Source organism: Meles meles, chromosome 5, assembly GCF_922984935.1.
Source record: "Meles meles chromosome 5, mMelMel3.1 paternal haplotype, whole genome shotgun sequence".
In the NCBI taxonomy this organism is placed as follows: domain Eukaryota; kingdom Metazoa; phylum Chordata; class Mammalia; order Carnivora; family Mustelidae; genus Meles; species Meles meles.
In genome coordinates this window covers 59644674-59666870 of record NC_060070.1, presented here as the reverse complement: position 1 = coordinate 59666870, position 22197 = coordinate 59644674, and the positions used below count along the sequence as shown (strand labels likewise).

At 38.9% G+C, this 22197-nt stretch overlaps 1 protein-coding gene across 4 annotated transcripts in view; it reads left to right on the top strand.

Annotated features, from left to right (window-relative positions):
- Positions 1 to 22197, top strand: part of UTRN (utrophin) — a 505495-nt gene that overhangs the window by 224351 nt on the left and 258947 nt on the right. For all 4 annotated transcript variants that reach the window (XM_046006019.1, XM_046006018.1, XM_046006020.1 and 1 more), the window contains 4 exons: positions 3566 to 3701; positions 5029 to 5178; positions 8288 to 8363; positions 19538 to 19752. In XM_046006019.1, coding sequence (XP_045861975.1) covers positions 3566 to 3701; positions 5029 to 5178; positions 8288 to 8363; positions 19538 to 19752 — 577 coding nt within the window. The remainder of the gene's footprint in view (positions 1 to 3565; positions 3702 to 5028; positions 5179 to 8287; positions 8364 to 19537; positions 19753 to 22197) is intronic.

Sequence of the window (22197 nt, the reverse complement as noted above, 5' to 3'; positions counted from 1 at the left end):
GTGCTTTGTAAATAATACAATTCCTCATCTATGTAATATAATAATTACAATGAATTGTTTGCTTTCATGTCAGATTCTGTTACAATCCCCAGCTTTTGTGTTTTCTGGTTGCAAAAACATGCTTGATTACCAGTGAATATAGTACTGAGTATTACAGATTATTTCATATATTACTTTAAAATTATTTGAAGTTATTTTTGAGATAGTTAAGATTTGATGGTTGATTTCTACTTCACATAACACATTTTACTTCATGAATAATTTTTTTAAAAAGATTTTATTTATGTATTTGACCGAGAGAGATCACAAGTAGGCAGAAAGGCAGGCAGAAAGAGAGGGGGAAGCAGGCTCTCTGCCGAGCAGAGAGCCTGATGTGGGGCTCAATCCCAGGACCCTGTGATCATGACCTGAGCTGAAGGCAGAGGCTCAACCCTCTGAGCCACCGATGAATGATCTTTTCTTTAGGTTAATGGCAGTTTAAGATTGAAAAGGCTTCCATTTTTTTTTTTCCTGCTAATTTTAACTCTGTAGATGCTATATGGATTTAGAGATAAGCTACTGTTTTGTTAAAGACCAAATTAATATTTTATCAAGTCCAGTTTTACAATTTAAATATTCTACAGAAATGGAACTATGAATATTTGGCCTATGGCAGCTTTTTATAAAATCACATCATCTGTTGTTCTGTGTGCTTTGGTGAGAGGCAAATAACGGTTTGTGCATTTGGGTTGAGAGGTTGCTGTGTGGCAGAGACCACAGTTGGCACCCGGCACACAGTTTCATTTTATCCTCTCAGCTGGCCAGGGGTGCTTACACCCATTGTATAGCTTTTGAAACTGAGGCTCAGAGGGGAGATCTTAAGTAGCTTGTCCAAGTCTCACAGAAAGTTAGTGGTGGCACAAACTTAGGCTCTCGAATACTGTGCTTGAACGATTCGGCAAGACCACAGAGCTCTCCAGCCAAGTTTCCTCCTCTGTAAATAAGAACTATGATGCCCTCTCAGAGGTGTTATGAGGATTAAATGAGACAATGTTGGTAAAAAGGGTATTCCCAGACTATTCATAGTAAACACTCAAAATATCTAGTTCTTACAATAGCAAGTTAAACTAAAACTTATTCTCTAAGCATGTTATTGCTGAATTTTGCCAATGATTGATTTAATCAATATTAATTGATCTTTGTGTTTAGCCTTGGGGGGTTTAAGTGTGACTTAGGTACTCAGAGACTAAGATGAAGAAAATGTTTAAAGGGACAAAGGATACGGTGTGATTAAAGAGTACATCATTTGGAAGATACGGTGTCGTCACAGAGGCAGGGGTGATGGGATGTGGAGTTTAAGCATCCCACGGGAGGAATCCTAAAACTGAATTTTGAAGCACTTGTAACAATTTCCCATAAAGTCATCCTAGGAAGGGCCTTCTGGGGAAAAGAGTAGAAAGGCAAAGGTGGGAGGCATGAAGTAGCATGGCCAGGTGAGAGATCTGCAAAGTTACATGGTGAGGGCCGTTGAGGGGACCAGGGACGGGATTGGAAGCTGAGGTCCCATCGGGTTTTATGTGCCATGCTAATGAGTTTGCATGAAGACTCCTTCTAGCTTGAGAATCATCTAGCTCCCAGGTCTTCTTAAGGAAAAAGATGTACCTGCTGGCATGGTTTTAACAATAATAGCAGAAATTCTTCTAAAGATTTTCAAATGGATCTCTGTGGAATGTGGTAATTATTGCTCCTGGGACTAAAAGGTGAAGCTAATACATATTTTACTCATCTTGGGGATGAGATAAGAATAATGAATTGCTTCTCCAACATCTTATATTTTAACTAAAGCAATATTTATTTTCATAAATTTATGTTTAACTTCATTTCAGGTGGTAACTTATCTTAAATTGGGGCCACCTTGCAATTTTAAGAGCTTGTATGTGTACTGTTATCAGAGTCATTGAGAAATAGCACACAGCTTAATTTGTTTTTATATTGAGTGCCTGTAGTTAAATTTTTGCACAGTTCATCAACTCATGCCGTTATTCCTTAAAGAGCAATTGTTATCTCCTGTTTGAACATAAATTTATAACTTGTTTTTACTCTTAGTGATAACATTTAAAATGTGGATTATATTTAGCTAGTTTGTGGATGAAGATTTTGTGTGACTCAAATATGTCTTCTTGAAAACACTTTGATGTTAGTTTCCTTCATAGATATATTTTCAAAATATTGTTAGTCATGATTATGCAACATTGGAAATACAAATTCCAACTTTTTTTTTTAAAATACAAGGTTTATAGTACTGTTACTATTGGGGTGCTTACAAAGTTGTTAAGTTTATGAGTCTTCGATATAGAGGTTAAATTACCTGTTTTGGTATTGTTAGTCTTTAACACAGTACCATTGCTTGCTTGCTTGATTGATTTTAATCTTGAAGCAGTGTTCTCTCCTTATGGATGCTTAAAAATGTGAACTTGTGATTTTGTAGTGATTTTCATTCATTTTTAACATTAGAATACTCTCTAAGTATTACTCTCTGTTAAATACAGAAATATTTCTTTAGGATTTGATTATATTTATATATTGCATCATATGTTAGGGTTTTTTTTGTGATTAAAAAGTCATAGCCATAAAAATATAAATTTTTTTTCAGGATGGCACAATGCAATTCATTAAAAAATTGCATTCAGTTTTTAAACTAGCCACTAATGGCCACAACTATAAAAATAACGATACCACCACCAAACTGTAAATAGCTTTCAAAGCCTCTCTGAAAAATACATAATCTTGTTCATCATATGAGTTCCAGTCATATTCTCATCTTCTGACAGATGGTTTATATACTTATAAATGTTATTCTTATAACATTTAAAAGATCTAATTAAGGCAGTTCCTTTTTTATATTCATATGACTATTTGTTTCCTTATATCCTTTAAAACTTTTGCTTTGTTTTTTCTAGATCTTTTTTTATAACTTGGTGCTATATTCAAATATAATACTTATTTTAACGAGCTAACCAAATTTTCATTTTTTTTCTTAGTCTTTCCTAATACTTGTAAAAATTTTCCATTCTCAGTATCCTGCCCTGTTCTTATTCTTTCTTTCCTATGAATAAAGTAGAGTAATAGTTGCCACCTAATGTGAATAATATGTCATATAATGATGACTTTTTATCTCCATCCACTACTCAAAGAGAATTATGTGTTTTTCCTTATTTTTTGAGATAAAGACATTTTCTTTTTTTTTTTTAACTTCCATTATGTTGTACAGTGGTCTCTAGCTTTAAAAAACATCTTTTATTTTAAATTTCAGCAGAATTTTTCATGATGAGAGAAGATAATGTATATAGTTTCAATGTTTTTGAATTTAATGAAGGTAGAATTTTTATTCTCATATTATCAAAAAATCTTTGGTATTGTGGAAAGTATATGTTAGTATGAACACTCATTTAAAAATATATATTAAAATAATTACTAGGATTTTTTTACTGTGTGGTGTATTTAGTTGGGATATCCAAAGCAAATACATAATGTTCTGCCTAACTGGATAATTTTGTCAATATTTTTCAATAATATATTCTTTTAGGCTAAAAGGAGAAAGTAAGCAGATGATAGAATATAAGAAAAGACTAGATGACATTATCTGTTGGTTAACAAAGGCCGAGAATGTTTTGCAAAAGAGATCAACCACTGAGCTGGAAGAAAACCTGCAAGAATTAACAGTAAGTGGTTTATTTGTTTCTGTATTTGTCAGTGCTTTTTGGTGCATGAACATTTACACTAAAAATAAGATATTGCATTACTGAAGAACAGGGTAAGAAAGTTTGTGGTAAATGTGGTAAACTTTCAAGAGGAATTTTTTTTTCAAGAGCAGCTATAATTTCATTCTTGCAGAGGTAAGGTTTCACTCATAGAAAAGTGGTAAATTATGTAGTTTCAAGTATTAGACCGAAGATTCTTAAAATATTTTAAATAGACTTTGTCATTTTAGAATATAGTAGTACTGTGAAGTATAATTCTTTGCTTTTAGATTTAGAAGATAATTACTGATTACTAGGTTTAAAATTGAGTTTTACAAGAAAACTCTAAATGATTCAAGAGTAACTAACCTCAGTTTACTTCAGGCTTAGCATCATGCTTTTACTAATCAAATTTCCTTTGTTGATCCACAACCAATAAGAATTGTCTATAGTTGTGTAGGTATACAATATATAAAAATACATAATGATGAGTATATGTAAATATATCCAAGTAGCCATATATTTTTTATATCTATAAATTTTGTATTTTTGTGTTAAGAATTAAAACACTGGTTGCAGAACAGTAAGATTAATGTCCTCATATTTTTACTAAAAAAAGAAAAATTGTGCGTGAGTTTTGATACACACATATGCATGCATCAAAGTCTGCCTAAAAGGCTATCCACTAATTTGATCAAAGATTTTAAAGAGTATGATTGAGGCATTTTTGGAAAGAAATGTATAATAATGATGAAAATATGTGGCAAACAATTACTAAGTTTTGTTTTCAAAATGTGACAAATACTTAGCAAACTTCTTCCTGTTTTATCTAAAAATTTTCATAGTTTTCTTGGAACATCCCATTTTGTAAACAATTTGGGGGCAGTCACAAAGAGTGGGACAGTCACAAAGAGTAGGTAGAGATGGGTGCCTAAAGTGTTCCTGTTGTTTCTTTCTTTTTTTTTTTTTTTGCCTTTGATTAGAATAGGTATTATTTTCATTATCTAAGAACAGTGTATTAAAGTGTCAGTGTAAATACGATATAATATGAACCTGTTAAGAGAATGGGGGTCAGGGACGGGACCAGAGGGCAAATTCATACAAATGCACACTGAAAGTATGTGTTTGTTATCAGTTACAGCTTGTTAATGTAAGTTCAGGCTTCTTATAAGTTTATTTTCCAAGTAAAGTTAAAGACTTTAGAAGTCCACATTCATAAGAATATTTCCTAAAGAGATTTCTGCTACAGTTCTTGAACTTTTTCCAGTATGACAACTTTCTAACTGCAACTCTATTCTGACTCTTTTAGGACTTGACCCAGGAGATGGACGTACAAGCAGAAAAACTCAAATGGTTGAATAGAACTGAATTGGAAATGCTTTCAGATAAAAGTCTGAGTTTACATGAAAGAGAAAAAATTTCAGAAAGCTTAAGAACTCTAAATTTGACATGGAATAAGGTATGCATTAAGAATTACTGTGATGACTTTCCATGGTTGTTGATTTTGTTTTCAAAGGATTGAGATCATGTAACTTTTGGTTTCATGTATACACAAATCTGGACACATTTTACTAATGCTGACCAATGTTTGTAATTATTTTTTTCATCTGTCATGGACAGAAATCTATATCCTCAGAGAATACTTTTTATTTTATGTGGGATATTTTGATCTGGGGATTTATGTTACATACTATATTAAATAATGAATATATGTTAGAATAAGCCAATAAAATGCCATATAAAATTATAAAATTGTAAATTAAGAGTGTTAAAATAACGCTCTGATGTTAGATATGACTTCTCACATATGTAGGTTTATTTTTAATGATTTTATTCATTTAATGATTTTTATTTATTTATTTATTTTTAATGATTTATTCATTTATTCATATGTCTAGCATGTTCCAGGTGGAATGTAATAGCATGTGCTACAAATATGACTAAAATAAGGTCCTCTCCCTTGTGCCATTATCTTTTTTTGCAGTTCAAACGATTTAATGTAGATAAAGTCATAGATTTCTATTTCTTTTGCCTTGGCAGATACCATATTAGAGTGTGCGGTCTGGCTGAGACATTGGATATGTCTCTATCCCTGATTTGGATAGATCGCTTCTCAGTCATTTTTTCCCCCTTCTTATCCTCTTGAAATGATAGCCATCATTCTATATGTAATGAAGCAGATGCTTTATTGATCTAGATTCTCAAACTGAGAATTACTGCCTTGATGAGTCACTGTTACTAATGACTCACACATGTACATCTCTGGCCTTGACCTCTCTCCATACTCTAGACTTGCATGTACAATGGCCTGTTCAGCATGTCCCCTTGGCTGTGTAATAGGCATTTCAAACAACCAAAGTCAACCTCCTGATTTCTACCTCCTCCCTGTGCTTTACTGTACTTCTCCTACCTCAGTAGGAGGCTGATAAATTGCTCGTTATTGTTTGGCCAAAACCTTTGGAGTCTATCTTAAGTGAATCATATTTCAATTTAAAAAAATCTCCAAAGCTTGGAATCATCATTGGCTTCTCATTCAAATACATTATCTATTTGCTGGATGGTTTGATGGATGGTTGTATGGTTAGGTACATAATAAAGCAAATATAGCAAAATTCTAAAAATTGTTGATGTTTGGTGGCACATTGGGTATTCCCTGTATAGCTTTTTCAGCTTTTTCAGCTTTGTAGAATTTCCCAAGTTTGACTGCTTTTCACTAACCCCATTGCCACTAACTTGTTTTTAAGCCACCATCATCTCTTGTCTTGATTACTGCCATGGACTCCTTATGGGTGTCCCTGCTTCCCTTTGCCCTTTGTCCAAGCAAAGTATTTGTTAAAACATAGTTCAGATCCAGTAACTCCTCTGAGCAAAGCCCGCTAATGGTTTCCCATCTCACTTAGAGGAAAGGCTGAAGTCCTTAATGTGACTTTTTAGGCCCCTCATGTTCTGGCTTCCTGTTGTCTCCCTGACTTCCTCTTCTCTCCTCTGTCCCTTACACCCCTATCCACACATGTTGGCCCTGTGTCAGATGTGCCAGACTCATCTTGATTCAATCAGAGCACATACACATCTTTTTTTAACCTAAAGGATGTCAGTAGACATTGTGTAGAATAGGGCACCCTGGCTAATTTGGGAACACCATGTTAGACAAAGCTAAAACTTCCTTTATCATAGGATTTCATGTAGATTGTAAGATGAATTGTAAGTGTCCAATATCAGACCATGCTTATTGTGCAGAGAATTTGGATAAATGCACTTTGAGAAATACTAATCTGGGGTATTTCATTCATTCATGCATTTATTCATTCAGTAGTTTTGGACTGGAGTCTTGCTTTATGCCAGGCACCATTTTGAAAACTAGGAATCCAGCAAAGAGTATGACACTGCTTCTAACCTGAAGAGTTTATCATGGGTGAGATAAGTAACCAAGCCATTATAACATAGCGGCATCCACAGGGCCGTAAAGGTAGAGAACCTATCTGGCTTTGGGAGGTAATCATGGAAGATTTTGTGGAGGACATCATATCCATGTGAATTTATAAAGAATGATTAAGTATAGGTCAGATGAAGAATGGGGGAAGGGGCATTGCAGAGAGAAGCAGCAGCCAGTGAAAGGGTCTAGAGGAGACTGAGAATGAGCATGGTGCATTTGGGTCCTGGAAGTAGCTCGATGTGAGGTGGAAGGACGAGGAAGGAAGATGCTTGCAGAGACCAGATCCTAGTGGCCTTCTCGTGCATCACAAGGAATTTGAGCTCCATCTTGAGAATGGTTCACCACCTTGAGAGCAGTGGGCAGCTGCTGATGGGTTTTAAGCAGAAGAAAGTTACATTTTGAAAGATCACGATAGCTGCATAATAGAATGGAGGCAGCGATCCTAAAGATGGATAGCTTTAGGACATCAGGATATCAAGGAACTCCTCTGAGCAAAGACTACTATCCAGATCAGGAAAACTGATCTGAAAAGATCAATGAGAGTCATTAGACAACCTTGTGAAGGGGGTGTCAGGGAAATGGATGATGAATTCAGATGTGGCCATGTCTGAATATCCAACTGACAGAATGAGCTGGGCTAAAGATATATTTTTTGGAGTCTTCACACTCTTAAGACTCCATATGATAAATGAAACCATTAGAAACCAGGACCCAGGGAGAGAAGCCAGGGTCAAGGGTAAGAAGACCAAAAAACCTACCCTGTAGATTGTCAGTATTTGATGGATGGTCAGAGGAGAATGAACTGATAAAGGATGCTTAGAAGATCAGTCAGAGAGGGAGGCAAAAAGTCAGGATTGCAGAATATTCACAGTATCCCGGGGAGAGGGAGGAAGGGCATTCAGTGTTCCACAGGACTAGGACAGCTAAGGACTGGCTGGCACTCTTCACAGTAATGTCAGTGGAGGGCGTGGGCTCTGGGAAGACTGCAGCAAATATGAAGGTAGAGACAGAAGCTCAGGCGTTGAGGGGGAAGAAAAGCAGCAGAACTATCACTTAGAATAACACTTCCTCTTTCAAAAATACAGTCATCTTTATTTATATAGTATTCTTCTCTTTGTTTGGCCTGATGCTGTAGATATGCAGAGAAGTGCCTAGCACACTGAAGGAACGCATCCAGGAACCTTGTTCTGTGTCTCAGACAAGAATTGCTGGTAAGATACAGTTTACTTCTTCAGAAAAAATGTTTATAAGCGTAGCAAAATTTTAAGTATAATGTGTCAGTTAGAAAAACTTATTTAAAAACATGATGCAATTGTGATTTATTATTCTACTTTTCAATTATTTGAAATGAATGGTTTTTTTTTTTTTTTAAAAACACAGACATATTTCACCCTCCAGTGTGTGCAGGGCATTCCTTCTCATGGTAACTAAGACTTCTCTCTTTCCTGGGCCTAGAGTGGGATCTGGGCCTCCTCCGAAGAGGCCGCTGAAGGCAAGGTGAACACAAGGTGGGGGAGTGAAGGGATCGTCTTTTGGCGACGTGCCGTTTATCAGGGCATCAGCTATAACCTGCTAACAAGTTCTTGGGTTGTGTTAGTTAGACACTGATCATGACTGAAAACAAAACGTTTGGATGGGTATCCTTGGAACCAGGTGGGAGACAGGGATTTAGATGAACTCTTCACCCCAGGAAAGGTCTTTATGTACAAATGCTAGAAGAAAGAAGAGTTTTCTTTTTTTTTATTTTTTAAAAAATTTAATTTAGGGGCGCGTGGGTGGCTCAGTGGGTTAAGCCTCTGCCTTCGGCTCAGGTCATGATCTCAGGATCCTGGGATCAAGCCCCGCATCGGGCTCTCTGCTCAGCAGGGAGCTTACTTCCCCCCTCTCTCTGCCTGCCTCTCTGTCTACTTGTGATCTCTCTCTCGCTGTCAAGTAAATAAATAAAATCTTAAAAATTAAAAAAATTTTTTTTTCAGTGTTCCAAGATTCATTGTTTATGCACCACACCAGTGCTCCATGCAATACATGCCCTCCTTATACCACCAGGCTCACCCAACCCCGCCTCCCCAAAACCCTCAGTTTTTTTCTCAGAGTCCACAGTCTCTCATGCTTCATCTCCCCCTCCAATTTCCCCCCACTCATTTCTCCTCTCCATCTCCTAATGTCCTCCTTGTTATTCCTTATGCTCCACAAGTAAATGAACCCATATGATAATTGACTCTCTCTGCTTGACTTATTTCACTCAGCATAATCTCCTCCAGTCCCGTCCATGTTGATAAAAAGTTGGATATTCATCCATTCTGATGAAGGCATAATATTCCATTGTATATATGGACCATATCTTCTCTATCCATTCGTCTGTTGAAGGGCATCTTGGCTCTTTCCACAGATTTGTGACTATGGCCATTGCTGCTATGAACATTAGGGTACAGATGGCCCTTCTTTTCACTACATCTGTATCTTTGGGGTAAATACCCAGTAGTGCAATTGCAGGATCATAGGGAAGCTCTATTTTTAATTTCTTTTTTTTTTTAAAGATTTTATTTATTTATTTGACAGAGAGAGAGGTCACAAGTAGGCAGAGAGGCAGGCAGAGAGAGAGAGGAGGAAGCAGGCTCCCTGCAGAGCAGAGAGCCCGATGCGGGGCTCAATCCCAGGACCCTGAGATCATGACCTGAGCCGAAGGCAGCGGCTTAATCCACTGAGCCACCCAGGCGCCCCTCTATTTTTAATTTCTTTTTTTTTTTTAAAGATTTTATTTATTTATTTGACAGAGATCACAAGTAGGGAGAGAGGCAGGCAGAGAGAGAGAGGAGGAAGCAGGTTCCCTGCCAAGCAGAGAGCTCGATGCGGGGCTCGATCCCAGGACCCTGGGATCATGACCTGAGCGAAAGGCAGAGGCTTTAACCCACTGAGCCACCCAGGCGCCCCTATTTTTAATTTCTTAAGGAATCTCCACACTGTTTTCCAAAGTGGCTGCACCAACTTGCATTCCCACCAACAGTGTAAGAGGGTTCCCCTTTCTCCACATCCTCTCTTAACACTTGTTTCCTGTACTGTTAATTTTGGCCATTCTAATTGGTGTAAGGTGGTATCTCAATGTGGTTTTAATTTGAATCTCCCAGATGGCTAATGATGATGAACATTTTTTCATGCATCTGCTAGCCATTTGCATGTCTTCTTTGGAGATGTGTTTGTTCATGTCTTCTGCCCATTTTTTGACATGCTTATCTGTTCTCTGTGTGTTGAGTTTGAGGAGTTCCTTATAGATTTTGGATATTAGTCCTTTGTCTATAGTGTCATTTGCGAATATCTTCTCCCATTCCGTGGGTTGCCTTTTGGTTTTGTTGACTGTTTCCTTTGCAGAAGAGTTTTCTCACTCTTTCATTTCCTTCTCCCCTTGTCTGGAGTAGAGGGCAGGCTACTGCTCAGTAGCCACTGTGGTCACTGCTCATCACTGCCTTGCAGGATCTCGAAACCTCCTTGCCTTGTTCTCCCTCTGTTGAGCCACCAGGTGAGCCCCCATGTGTGATAAAGCCGAACTCTCCACTTCCTCTGCCAGCTCTGGTGCTGCTGCTGATTTTCCCTGTCCTCCTCTTCCTCTCCTTCCCCCCTTCTTTTTCTCCTCCCACTCTTCTCTCTTCCTTACTTTCTTCTTATTCCTCAACCATGCCTCACTCCTTCCCTTCCTCCACCCTCTGTCTTCCCCTCCCGTCTTTCTCCACCTTTTTCTTGTCCTGTCCTCCCCAACCCCGTTTCTTCTGAGGATTCTGAAAAAGTGATGGGTGACAATATTTTTTAAAAAACTCCTTTTGAGATCACAAACTTGGTTAGAGCCAAGTTTGTCATCTATTTTGCTTGTATTTCCCAGTACCTTGCCTGAAAAATACGTGGGGCTTGATTGGTCTGTTGATTGTATTCAAAGCACTTGAATTAACATTTGGGTACTACTGCTTTGCAAATAAAGCTCAATGCTATGCCTACAGGGAACAGACTTGATGCATTTTATGAAAGAGCAAAAGGTTATCTTATCTTTTGAAACATCATTATGACAAAGGAACAGAGAAAATTTTAATACACATTTAGAAGTAGAGTGTCACTATGGCCTTCTAGTAGGTGGGTAGTTCATTCTTAATAAGATACTTGTCCCTGGACGCTAGGAGACCTGAAACTTACTTCATTGTGTCCCTCTCCTCCTCCACAGTGTTCTTTCTTTTTTGGGTGGGGTGGGTTATTTCTTTTCAGCGTAACAGAATTCATTGTTTATGCACCACACCCAGTGTTCCAAGCAACACGTGCCCTCCATAATACCCACCACCTGGCTCCCCCAACCTCCCACCCCCTGCCCCTTCAAAACCCTCAGATTGTTTTTCAGAGTCCATTAGTCTCTCATGGTTCATCTCCTCTTCCAATTTCCCTCAACTCCCTTCTCCTCTCCATCTCCCCATGTCCTCCATGTTATTTGTTATGCTCCACAAATAAGTGAAAGCATATGATAATTGACTCTCTCTACTTGACTTATTTCGCTCAGCATAATCTCTTCCAGTCCCGTCCATGTTGCTACAAAAGTTGGGTATTCATCTTTTCTGATAAAGGCATAATACTCTATAGTGTATATGGACCACATCTTCCTTATCCATTCGTCCGTTGAAGGGTATCTTGGTTCTTTCCACAGTTTGGCGACCGTGGCCATTGCTGCTATGAACATTGGAGTACAGATGGCCCTTCTTTTCACTACATCTGTATCTTTGGGGTAAATACCCAGTAGTGCCATTGCAGGGTCATAGGGAAGCTCTATTTTTAATTTCTTAAGGATTCTCCACACTGTTCTCCAAAGTGGCTGCACTAACTTGCATTCCCACCAACAGTGTAAGAGGGTTCCCCTTTCTCCACATCCTCTCCAACGCACGTTGTTTCCTGTCTTGCTAATTTTGGCCATTCTATCTGGTGTCAGGTGGTATCTCAATGTGGTTTTAATTTGAATCTCCCTAATGGCTAGTGATGATGACATTTTTTCATGTGTCTGATAGCTATTTGTATGTCTTCATTGGAGAAGTGTCTGTTCATGTCTTCTGCCCATTTTTTGACATGATTATCTGTTTTTTGTGTGTTGAGTTTGAGAAGTTCTTTATAGATCCTGGATATCAACCTTTTGTCTGTACTGTCATTTGCAAATATCTTCTCCCATTCCGTGGATTGCCTCTTTGTTTTGTTGACTCTTTCCTTTGCTGTGCAGAAGCTTTTGATCTTGATGAAGTCTCAAAAGTTCACTTTTGCTTTTGTTTCCTTGGCCTTTGGAGACATATCTTGAAAGAAGTTGCTGTGGCTGATATCGAAGAGGTTACTGCCTGTGTTCTCCTCTAGGATTCTGATGGATTCCTGTCTCACGTTGAGGTCTTTTATCCATTTCGAGTTTATCTTTGTGTATGGTGTAAGAAAATGGTCGAGTTTCATTCTTCTACATATAGCTATCCAACTTACCCAGCACCATTTATTGAAGAGACTTTTTTCCACTGTATATTTTTTCCTGCTTTGTCGAAGATTATTTGACCATGGAGTTGAGGGTCCATATCTGGGCCCTCTACTCTGTTCCACTGGTCTCTGTGTCTTTTTTTATGCCAGTACCATGCTGTCTTGGTGATTACAGCTTTGTAGTATAGCTTGAAATCAGTTAACGTGATGCCCCCAGTTTTGTTTTTCTTTTTCAAAATTTCCTTAGCAATTCGGGGTCTCTTCTGACTCCATACAAGTTTTAGGATTATTTGCTCCAGCTCTTTGAAAAATACCAGTGGAATTTTGATCGGAATGGCATTAAAAGTATAGATTGCTCTAGGCAGTATAGACATTTTAACAATGTTTATTCTTCCAATCCAAGAGCATGGAGCGGTCTTCCATCTTTTTGTGTCTTCTTCAATTTCTTTCATTAGTGTTGTGTAGTTCCTCGAGTACAGATCATTTACCTCTTTGGTTAGGTTTATTCCCAGGTGTCTTATGGTTCTTGGTGCTATAGTAAATGGAATCGATTCTCTAATTTCCCTTTCTGTATTTTCATTGTTAAGGTATAAGAAAGCAACTGATTTCTGTACATTGACTTTGTATCCTGCCACATTACTGAATTGCTGTATGAGTTTGAGTAGTTTGGGGGTGGAGTCTTTTGGGTTTTTCATATAAAGTATCATGTCATCTGTGAAGAGAGAGAGTTTGACTTCTTCCTTGCCAATTTGGATACCTTTTATTTCTCTTTGTTGTCTGATTGCTGTTGCTAGGACTTCTAATACTATGTTGAACAAGATCCTCCACAGTGTTCTAATTCCATTTCCTCTTCTTTTTATTAAGTTAAAAAAAAGAACCATTTTAAAGTGAACATTCCAGTGGCATTTAGTACATTCACAGTTTAGTGCAGGTACTATGTCTGGCTAGGTCCACACTATTTCCATCACTCCAAAGTGAAACTTCTTCCTCATTTAGCAGTGTTTCCCCATTCTGCTCTAACCCCATGTGTGGCAACCCATAGTCTGTGCTCTGCCTCCATGGGTCCGCTCTTCTGGGTATTTCTCGACAGTGTTTCTTTCACTTGGCATATTGTTTTTTTGAGGTTTTTTGAAGCCACCTTCTTGCTGACCCTCCTCAATGGATGCTCAGCCCTGATAGGCAATCCTACTGTACTTTTCTCTGAGTGCCCCTTGCACTAATGACTTCTCATTTTGAAAAGACAATACACTTTCTGTCCAGCAAGATCTTCTTTTTCCCATCAGTGAATCCCTGTAAGTGGGTTTTCCTACTACATCTGTCCTCACAAACTGTGCATGCTTCCTTCCTATCCCTTGGAAGATTTGTCTTTCTTTCTTTCTTTGATCATTTCCTCCATTTGTGCTTTAGATCACATCTTCTCATGGCTTTTTATCTCCCCTCCCCCTCTCCTCTCTGCTGGGCCATTCTCCAGGCACAGATTCACAGTGGTTCTCCGAACTCGCTCTTCTAGTGTGCTCACCAGTCCCGTGGCCTTAGCCACTTTTTTAATTTTATTTTTTTTAAAGTTTTTTGTTTTTTGTTTTTTAATATTTTATTTATTTGACAGAGAGAAATCACAACTAGGCAGAGAGGCAGGCAGAGAGAGAGGAGGAAGCAGGCCTCCCGCGGAGCAGAGAGCCCAATGCGGGGCTCGATCCCAGGACCCTGGGACCATGACCCGAGCCGAAGGCAGAGGCCCCAACCCACTGAGCCACCCAGGCGCCCCGGCCTTAGCCACTTTTTAACTTTAGACGGTTTTCAGCTGTTCTCAGGCCAGTACACTTGAAGTCACTCTTAACTCTTCCCTGGGTTTCACATCGAATCTGTCAGCAAGTTATCAGTCCCATGTCTCATCCCAACCCATGTCTCATCCCAACTGCTTCCATGGTCTTGAACGCCCTCATCTTTCATCTCTGTTACTGGAATAGTCTCCCTTCTCACTGTCCCGATTCTGTTCTTGCCTTTCCACTCTTCTGTAATCTATTCTGATAGTAGCTAAGTCACGCTTTCGAAACATATGTTTTATTGTGTCCCTCCTGGCTCACCACAATCTTGTTCTCTCTTTCGTCATCCACACTGAGTGTTGAAGTCTTACTGTGGTCCAGAAGACTGGGTATGATCTGCCCACTGTCCATCCCTCTAATCCCATTTCTTATCACTTTTCCCTTTGTCTATTTTACTTCAAACACACTGGTTTTCTTGCTATTTCTAACATGCTGAGAACATTTCCATTTATGGCCTCTGTGCTTGCTGTTTCTTCTTTCCTTCTTCTTCAGATGTCCTTCTTTCAGCTATCTGCTTGTTTCACATGCTCCCTTCATTCAGTTCTCTTCTCAAATGTCCCCTCAGCTAGGCCCTTCCTGATCCCGTCCACCAGATCTCAAATACTCCTGTCTCTCTCCATCTTCTTATATTGCGTTTACCTCATATTCTGTGTCCCTCCACCCCACCAGAATGCAGGCTCTGGGAGGGTGGGCTCTTTGTCTTGCCCACTCCATCCCTGCAGCATCTAGAACAGCACCTTGCACACAGTAGACCCCTACTGGGTATGTGATGATTTGAAACAATGAATGAATATTTAGGTTGTTTTGAGTTTTTTGAAACTATAAAGAAAGTGACAAGTGAGCATGGGAAAGAAAGAGTGATATGTGAGCTATTCTTAAGGTAATAGTGGTAGAATCGCTGGGTCAGGGAATATGGAGAACTTGTCCTTGACTAGGTCCTGTCTAGACAGACTGTTGCAGTTCCCCCTTCCACCAGCCATGTGAGGGCTGTCATTGATGTGCATGTTATCAGCACTTCAACATTGTGTTCTCAGGACCCCTTACACTTTTAAAAAAATTCTTGAGGATCCTCAAAGAGCTTTCATTGTGTGAGTTATGTTTATAAATATTTACCTAATTAAAAAATAAAGCAAAAATTTGAAGAATTATTTATTAATTTATTGATAGTGAATCTATTGATTATGTCAATAATTTTGTCATATGTCATATGTCATAGTGATAGTGATAGTGAATCTATTGATTATGTCAATAAAACTAATGTATTCTTATTAATATAATGTTAGAAATTAGTTTTTCTAAGACAAAACCAAATTTAATTAGAAACGTGACATTGCTTTCCATTTTTGAAAATTTTTTAGTTTCTGTCAAATTAGAAGACATCTGGATTCTTATATCCACTTCTGCATTTGATCTGTTATGATATCACATGTCATGTAGCCTTGAGTTAAAAAACCATTCAAAACCACAATGAGATACCACCTCATTCCGGTCAGAATGGCTAAAATTAACAAGTCACGAAGTGACAGATGCTGGTGAGGATGCAGAGGAAGGGGAACCTTCCTACACTGTTGGTTGGAATGCAAGCTGGTGCAGCCATTCTGGAAAACGGCATGGAGGTTCCTCAAAAAGTTGAAAATAGAACTACCCTATGACCCAGCAATTGCACTACGAGTATTTACCCCGAAGATACAGATGTAGTGATCCAAAGGGGTGCATGCACCCCGATGTTTATAGCAGCAATGTCCACAATAGCCAAACTATGGAAAGAGCCTAGATGTCCATCAACAGATGAATGGATAAAGAAGATGTGGTATATAAATACAAAGGGATACTACTCAGTCATCAAAAAAAAAAAAAAAAAGAAATCTTCCTATTTGCAATGACGGGAATAGAACTAGAGGTATTATGCTAAGTGAAATAACCCAATCAGAGAAAGAATTATCATATGATCTCACTCATATATGGAATTTAAGAAACAAAACAGAAGATCATAGGGGAAGAGAGGGAAAAGTAAGATGAAATCAGAGGGAGACAAACTGTAAGAGACTCTTAATCACAGGAAACATACTGAGGATTGCGGGAGGGGAAGGGAGTAGGGAGTGATGGACATTAAGGAGGGCACGTGATGTACTGAGCACTGGGTATTATGTAAACTGATGAATCACTGAACTCAATCTCTGAAACTAATAATACACTGTATGTTAATTAATTGGATTTAAATTTAAAAGAAGATTAAAAAACACTCTATACTTGGGAAAGAATGAGCACGAAAAGGAAAATCACTTATTACAACAATCATGATTTGGGCATCCACAGCCCTTGGAAGGGTTTCTGGGTACCCAGAGCTCCCCAGAGGTTACTTTGGGAACCTGTGAGCATAGAGAGAGATGGGGCATTTCATTTCCATTTGCATTTCCCCAGAGGCCTGTGTGACTGAGCCTTTTTTTATGTTTATTTCTTTCTTGCTTCTTCTTTCCTGGATTGTCTGTTGGTATTTTTGGAGTTTAAAAAATTATTTTGGTTTCAGATTCCTTGTTTAGAGTGTGCATTGCAAATCCCTCTCCCTTAGTCTATGGCTTCTAACATCTTTATTAATGGTGCTGTTTTCAGAATTCTTAAACATCAGTGATCTGTTATTAGCTTCCCATTTTTGTGTTTCTAGAGCATTTTTGGTACTCTGAAGTCAAAGATTCTTTTTTTATATTTTCAACTAACAGTTGTACAATTTTGGTTTTCATATTCAGGTCCTTAATCTACCAAGAATTAATTTTCCCAGGGTACATGAGGTCAAATTCTGCTCCATCATCTCCCCGCTCCAGCCATGGGTGTCCACTTTTGCCAGTATCATTTATTGGCCAGTAAATTCCTTCTCATTGATCTTTAATGCAGTCTGTGCCAAGGTCAGGTTTCTCTGCCACCTATGCACTGTGGCTCTTCTCTTCCACTGGTCTGTTTGAATGTCTGGGTCCATAAAACACTGAGTTAATCCTTCATTATTAGCAAAGTCATACAACTGAGTATCAGGTAGGGCTTAACCCTCCACCTGCTTTGACTTTTCTATATTGATTTGAAAATCAGATTTTTGAATATATGGTTTTGTCAAGTTACACACAGAATTGCTGGAATTTTTGTTAGAATTGTGCTTAATTTGCAGAATGTCTGTATTTTTTTAGAAAATCATTTAAGCCTTATTTAATATATTGTATGCTAAAGTAGATTCCAGATGTATCTAATAATTAATTCGCTCTCTCTTATATTAAAACTAAGGAGAAAAGAACCTCCCTTTCTTAAAAACAAAGCAAGGCAAGAATGGACAAACAGAAAAAATAGAAAAAGTATTTATCAAATCTTTGGAGAAGACAAGAGTCTAGAATTTAGAAATTCTAGGAAAACAGTCCCCCAAGACTGATTTATGAGTTTGATCACTGCAGTTTGTTAATATCTGTATGTTAAAAAGAAACAAAAATTAATTCCTGAAGTAGAAACATCGTTTTCACCAATATGGCAAAGGTTCATCTCTCCTGTATAAAGAGTTCATCCCAACTGATAAGGAAGCAGATAAAGAACACAGTTATAAATTTTATCATATTTGGTTAATAATCATAAAAAATTTTGTGTTCATTGAAAAAAAAACAGTAAATGAAAACTGTGGCGAAGGATGTGTTTATCCATTAAAAAGAATATTGTTGGTATGGATATAGGAATTTTGTCAGTTCCATACACTGCTGCTGGAAGTCCAGATTCCCAACTTTTAAGGAAAACACTTTGTTAATAAGTATTAGATACATTAACCTTTTTCATTTTCTGATCCAAGAGTTCTCCTTTGGGAAATTTATGCTAAGGTGGTAGTTAAAAATGTGCAAAGTATGCCACGTAAGAAGATAACCCTTGCATATTCCTTTTTTTTTTTTAAAGATTTATTTATGTATTTATTTGACAGAGAGAAATCACAAGAGAGGCAGGCAGAGAGAGAGGAAGGGAAGCAGGCTCCCTGATGAGCACAGAGCCCGATGTGGGACTCGATTCCAGGACCCTGAGATCATGACCTGAGCCGAAGGCAGCGGCTTAACCCACTGAGCCACCCAGGCGCCCCTGCATATTCCTTTTTAAAATAAGATTTCAGGAACAATTTAAGTATCCAGCTGTGGAATAAAGGTTAACCTAGGAATATATACATAGATTATAACATAAGTATTCACAGTGATTTTGTAGCTGGGGCCCAAAGGTGCAGGAGCCCCTGGTGCCCAGGGTCCAGCGGCCTCTGGCCGCTGACAAAATCCAAAGGCAGAGAGACCAGTGGTGGTGAAAGAAGAAAGGGATTTATTTCAGCAAGGCCAACATCGGGGAGACAGTGGACTAGTATCTCAAAGACTGTCCCCGAAGTGCTGAAAAGTCTTTCCAGGTTTATGTAAGGAAAATGTGGGACAAAGGTCGGCATGTACCTGCAGGTGGGCAGTGTCAAGCCTGTCATTGTCCTGGAGTCAAGCACACAGGGACTTGCTGACTCAGGGCTGTCCTTATTGCTAAAGGGTGTAGTTTGGCTTCCCATCAGGGGATGCTTTGCCCTCTGGGTCTTTTGCCTGAGTTCAGAGATACACTTGAAAGAACTTAATCGATTAGAAAGTTTGAGGTCCAAATGGAGGTAGTGGAAGCCCTCTTTCAGTTTTATTAAGAATGACTTACAGTCATAGGATCCAGTTAATTGGAAAAGCATAGAAAATTAGAATAAATTGACTTCATAATTAAGGCAAGCATCTTGACAAAATAAAATTGCGGTCCTAGTTTTCCTGTGGTTGATTTGTTTTTTATTTTCTCTTCTCTTGGTGTCCATGTTAGTGACTTCTGAGTTTTTGAGGCCCCAGAATGTTGTGGGATGATTTTGTTGGCTTTATAGCTACCACAGACATACAGATATGACAGGAAATGCCATTGTCATTTTAGTATGAAGACATGAAAAGTTCCTACAATTTTTTTTTACTTCAACTAAATTTTATGTAAATAAACACACACACACACATATCACCACTAGGTCACCGCAGTCAGAACATCCCATTGCTGTATTAATACTTTGCCATGTTTTTAAATTTCAGCTCATCCTGGTGTCCAAAAGGTGGTGCTAGTATCATCTGCGTCAGACATTCCTGTTCAGTCTCCTCGTACTTCGGAAATTTCAGTTCCTGCTGATCTGGATAAAACAATCACGGAGCTAGCTGACTGGCTGGTCCTGATCGACCAGATGTTGAAGTCCAACATTGTCACCGTCGGGGATATAGAAGAGATCAATAAGACAGTTTCCCGAATGAAAGTAAGTACATCGTGTTGAGGCTTGTCAGGGAAATGCCACAACACAGAAACAGACAAGATCTGTTTGGATCTCCTTTGTTTGTCCTAAACTCTGGGAGAATGGGCTTTAAAAAAACTCTTTATCTGTCAAACTGCCATGCTGTGTTTGGCTGGCTCCGAGGAGTAAATCCTATCTTGCCTTTCCAGTGTGTTGGTGAGGTGACATTTACCAACATGAAGTGAGAGGCTCAGTGTATTTTAAAAATCTAAAACTATGGCCAGGCTGGAAGTCAGTGAGGGTCAGAGCAGAGGGAGGAGGGCCCCAGCGAGTCAGACTTTCCCCGCCCCCCTCCTGGAAAGCCTCAGTAAAAAAATCATTGGCTCTGGTTGGCTATTTCCGGGGGGGGGGGGGGGGGGGGGATCTAAAGCTGATACCATACAGTGAGGCACATCAATGCATAAGTAAATTCGTGTGAGATTTAATACTTTGTGTGATGTGGGATATTTTCTTGAAGCACCTTTTCAACTATTTCATAATGAACTTATTTATTAAAGATTTTATTTATTTATTTGACAGATCACAAGTAGGCAGAGAAAGAGGGGGAAGTAGGCTCCCTGCTGAGCAGAGAGCCCGATGTGGGGCTCGATCCCAGGACCCTAGGATCATGACCTCAGCAGAAGGGAGAGGCTTTAACCCACTGAGCCACCCAGGTGCCCCCATAATGAACTTATTTAATTGCTGATTTTAGAAGTGAGAATTTCCTGATTAGACTCTTGTCACTATACATACACCATCTAATATAAATCTTCAGTATTCATTGTGTACCAGGTTCTAGGTTACGTGTTGCATAGGGATACCGAAAATAACGTACCAGATAGAAATTGGAAATATACCATAAAATAATAATAGTAGCTATCGCTAACTTTTTTTTTTAAAAGATTTTTTTTTAAATTTATTTATTTGACAGACAGATCACAAGTAGGAAGAGAGGCAGGCAGAGAGAGAGGAGGAAGTAGGCTCCCTGCCGAGCAGAGGGCTGGATCCCAAGACCCTGAGATCATGCATGACTTGAGCCGACGGCAGAGGCTTTAACCCACTGAGCCACCCAGGTGCCCTGCTATTGCTAACTTTTATTCAGTGCTTAATATGTGCTGAGTAGTTTTCTAAGTATTTTACATGTTATATGTCATTCACTTTTTTAACGGTCTTTTGAGGTAGGTATTAATTTTATCCCCAAATTGTAAATATGCCCAAGGCAAGGTAGAAGCACCAAATGTACCTAGGTAGACAAGTTGCTACAGCAAGGCAGAATCTGAGATAAGCTGTGGGATAGGTCCAAGCCACCTGTTAGGGGAGCCACAGTGAGAAAGGAACTTAGTTCACAGTGGTGGAAGACAGACCACGTGGGATTTTGACCTCTGGAGATAAATGACATTCCTGATAGAGGGAACAGAGTGAATAAAGACATGCAGCAGGGGAACGTGAAGGATGTTGGGTCAACATTTGTGCAATAAAGAAGTGTAGTGGGAAGTAAGATAGCAAAGACAGGTTCAAGTTCACTTTGGGCAGGAGCTCATTCACCATGTTTTAAGCATAGGCCTCTTGGGGTTTTAGTCTGTAGGCAGTTGGCAAACATCTTATCCCCCTTTTCTTTTCCTTTGTTAACGGTGGCTGCAGACTGATGATAACAATGCTCGGCATTGATGGGAAGACTGGGATGCTTTTTTGGTGCTTAGGATAAATTGGAGGCAAGAGATGCTTAAGGCAAGCAAAAGAGCCCTTTCTGAGTGGCTAACATGATGCTATTGCAATTAGCGGAAATAAGGAATGGAAGAAATGGGCTGTGGATGAGGGTTTAAGTGATTTAGTTTCAGATGTGTTGTGTTGAGAGGTTCTTGGGCCATTTAGAAGGAAATAATCAGCCTTCATTGAAATGTCTCTCTGGGATTCAGGATTAGAAGTTGTGAATAATCCATTTAGAAATAATATTTGACACTTAGAGGCTAATTGAAATCTGCAAAAATAGTGAATTTAAAAGAGGAACGGCTGGGAGAGAATTTATGCCATCATGTTTGTACTTGGAAATTGTGTTTTCTCATTGTTGCAATTGTTTATTAGTTCTATGCTTAAAACACACTATATTCCTAATTTTTATTTTTAAAGATTTTATTTATTTCGGATAGAGAGAGAGCACGGATGGGGGAGAGGAGCAGAGAGAGAAGCAGGCTGCCAGCTGAGCAGGGAGCCTGATGTGGGGCTCGATTCCAGGACTCTGGGATCATGACCTGAGCCGAAGGCAGATGCTTAACTGACTGAGCCACCCAGGCACCCCGATTCCTGATTTTTTTTTTAATATTTTATTTATTTATTTGACAGAGAGAGAGGTCACAAGTAGGCAGAGAGGCAGGCAGAGAGAGAGGGAGAAACAGGCTCCCCACTGAGCAGAGAGCCGGATGCGGGGCTCGA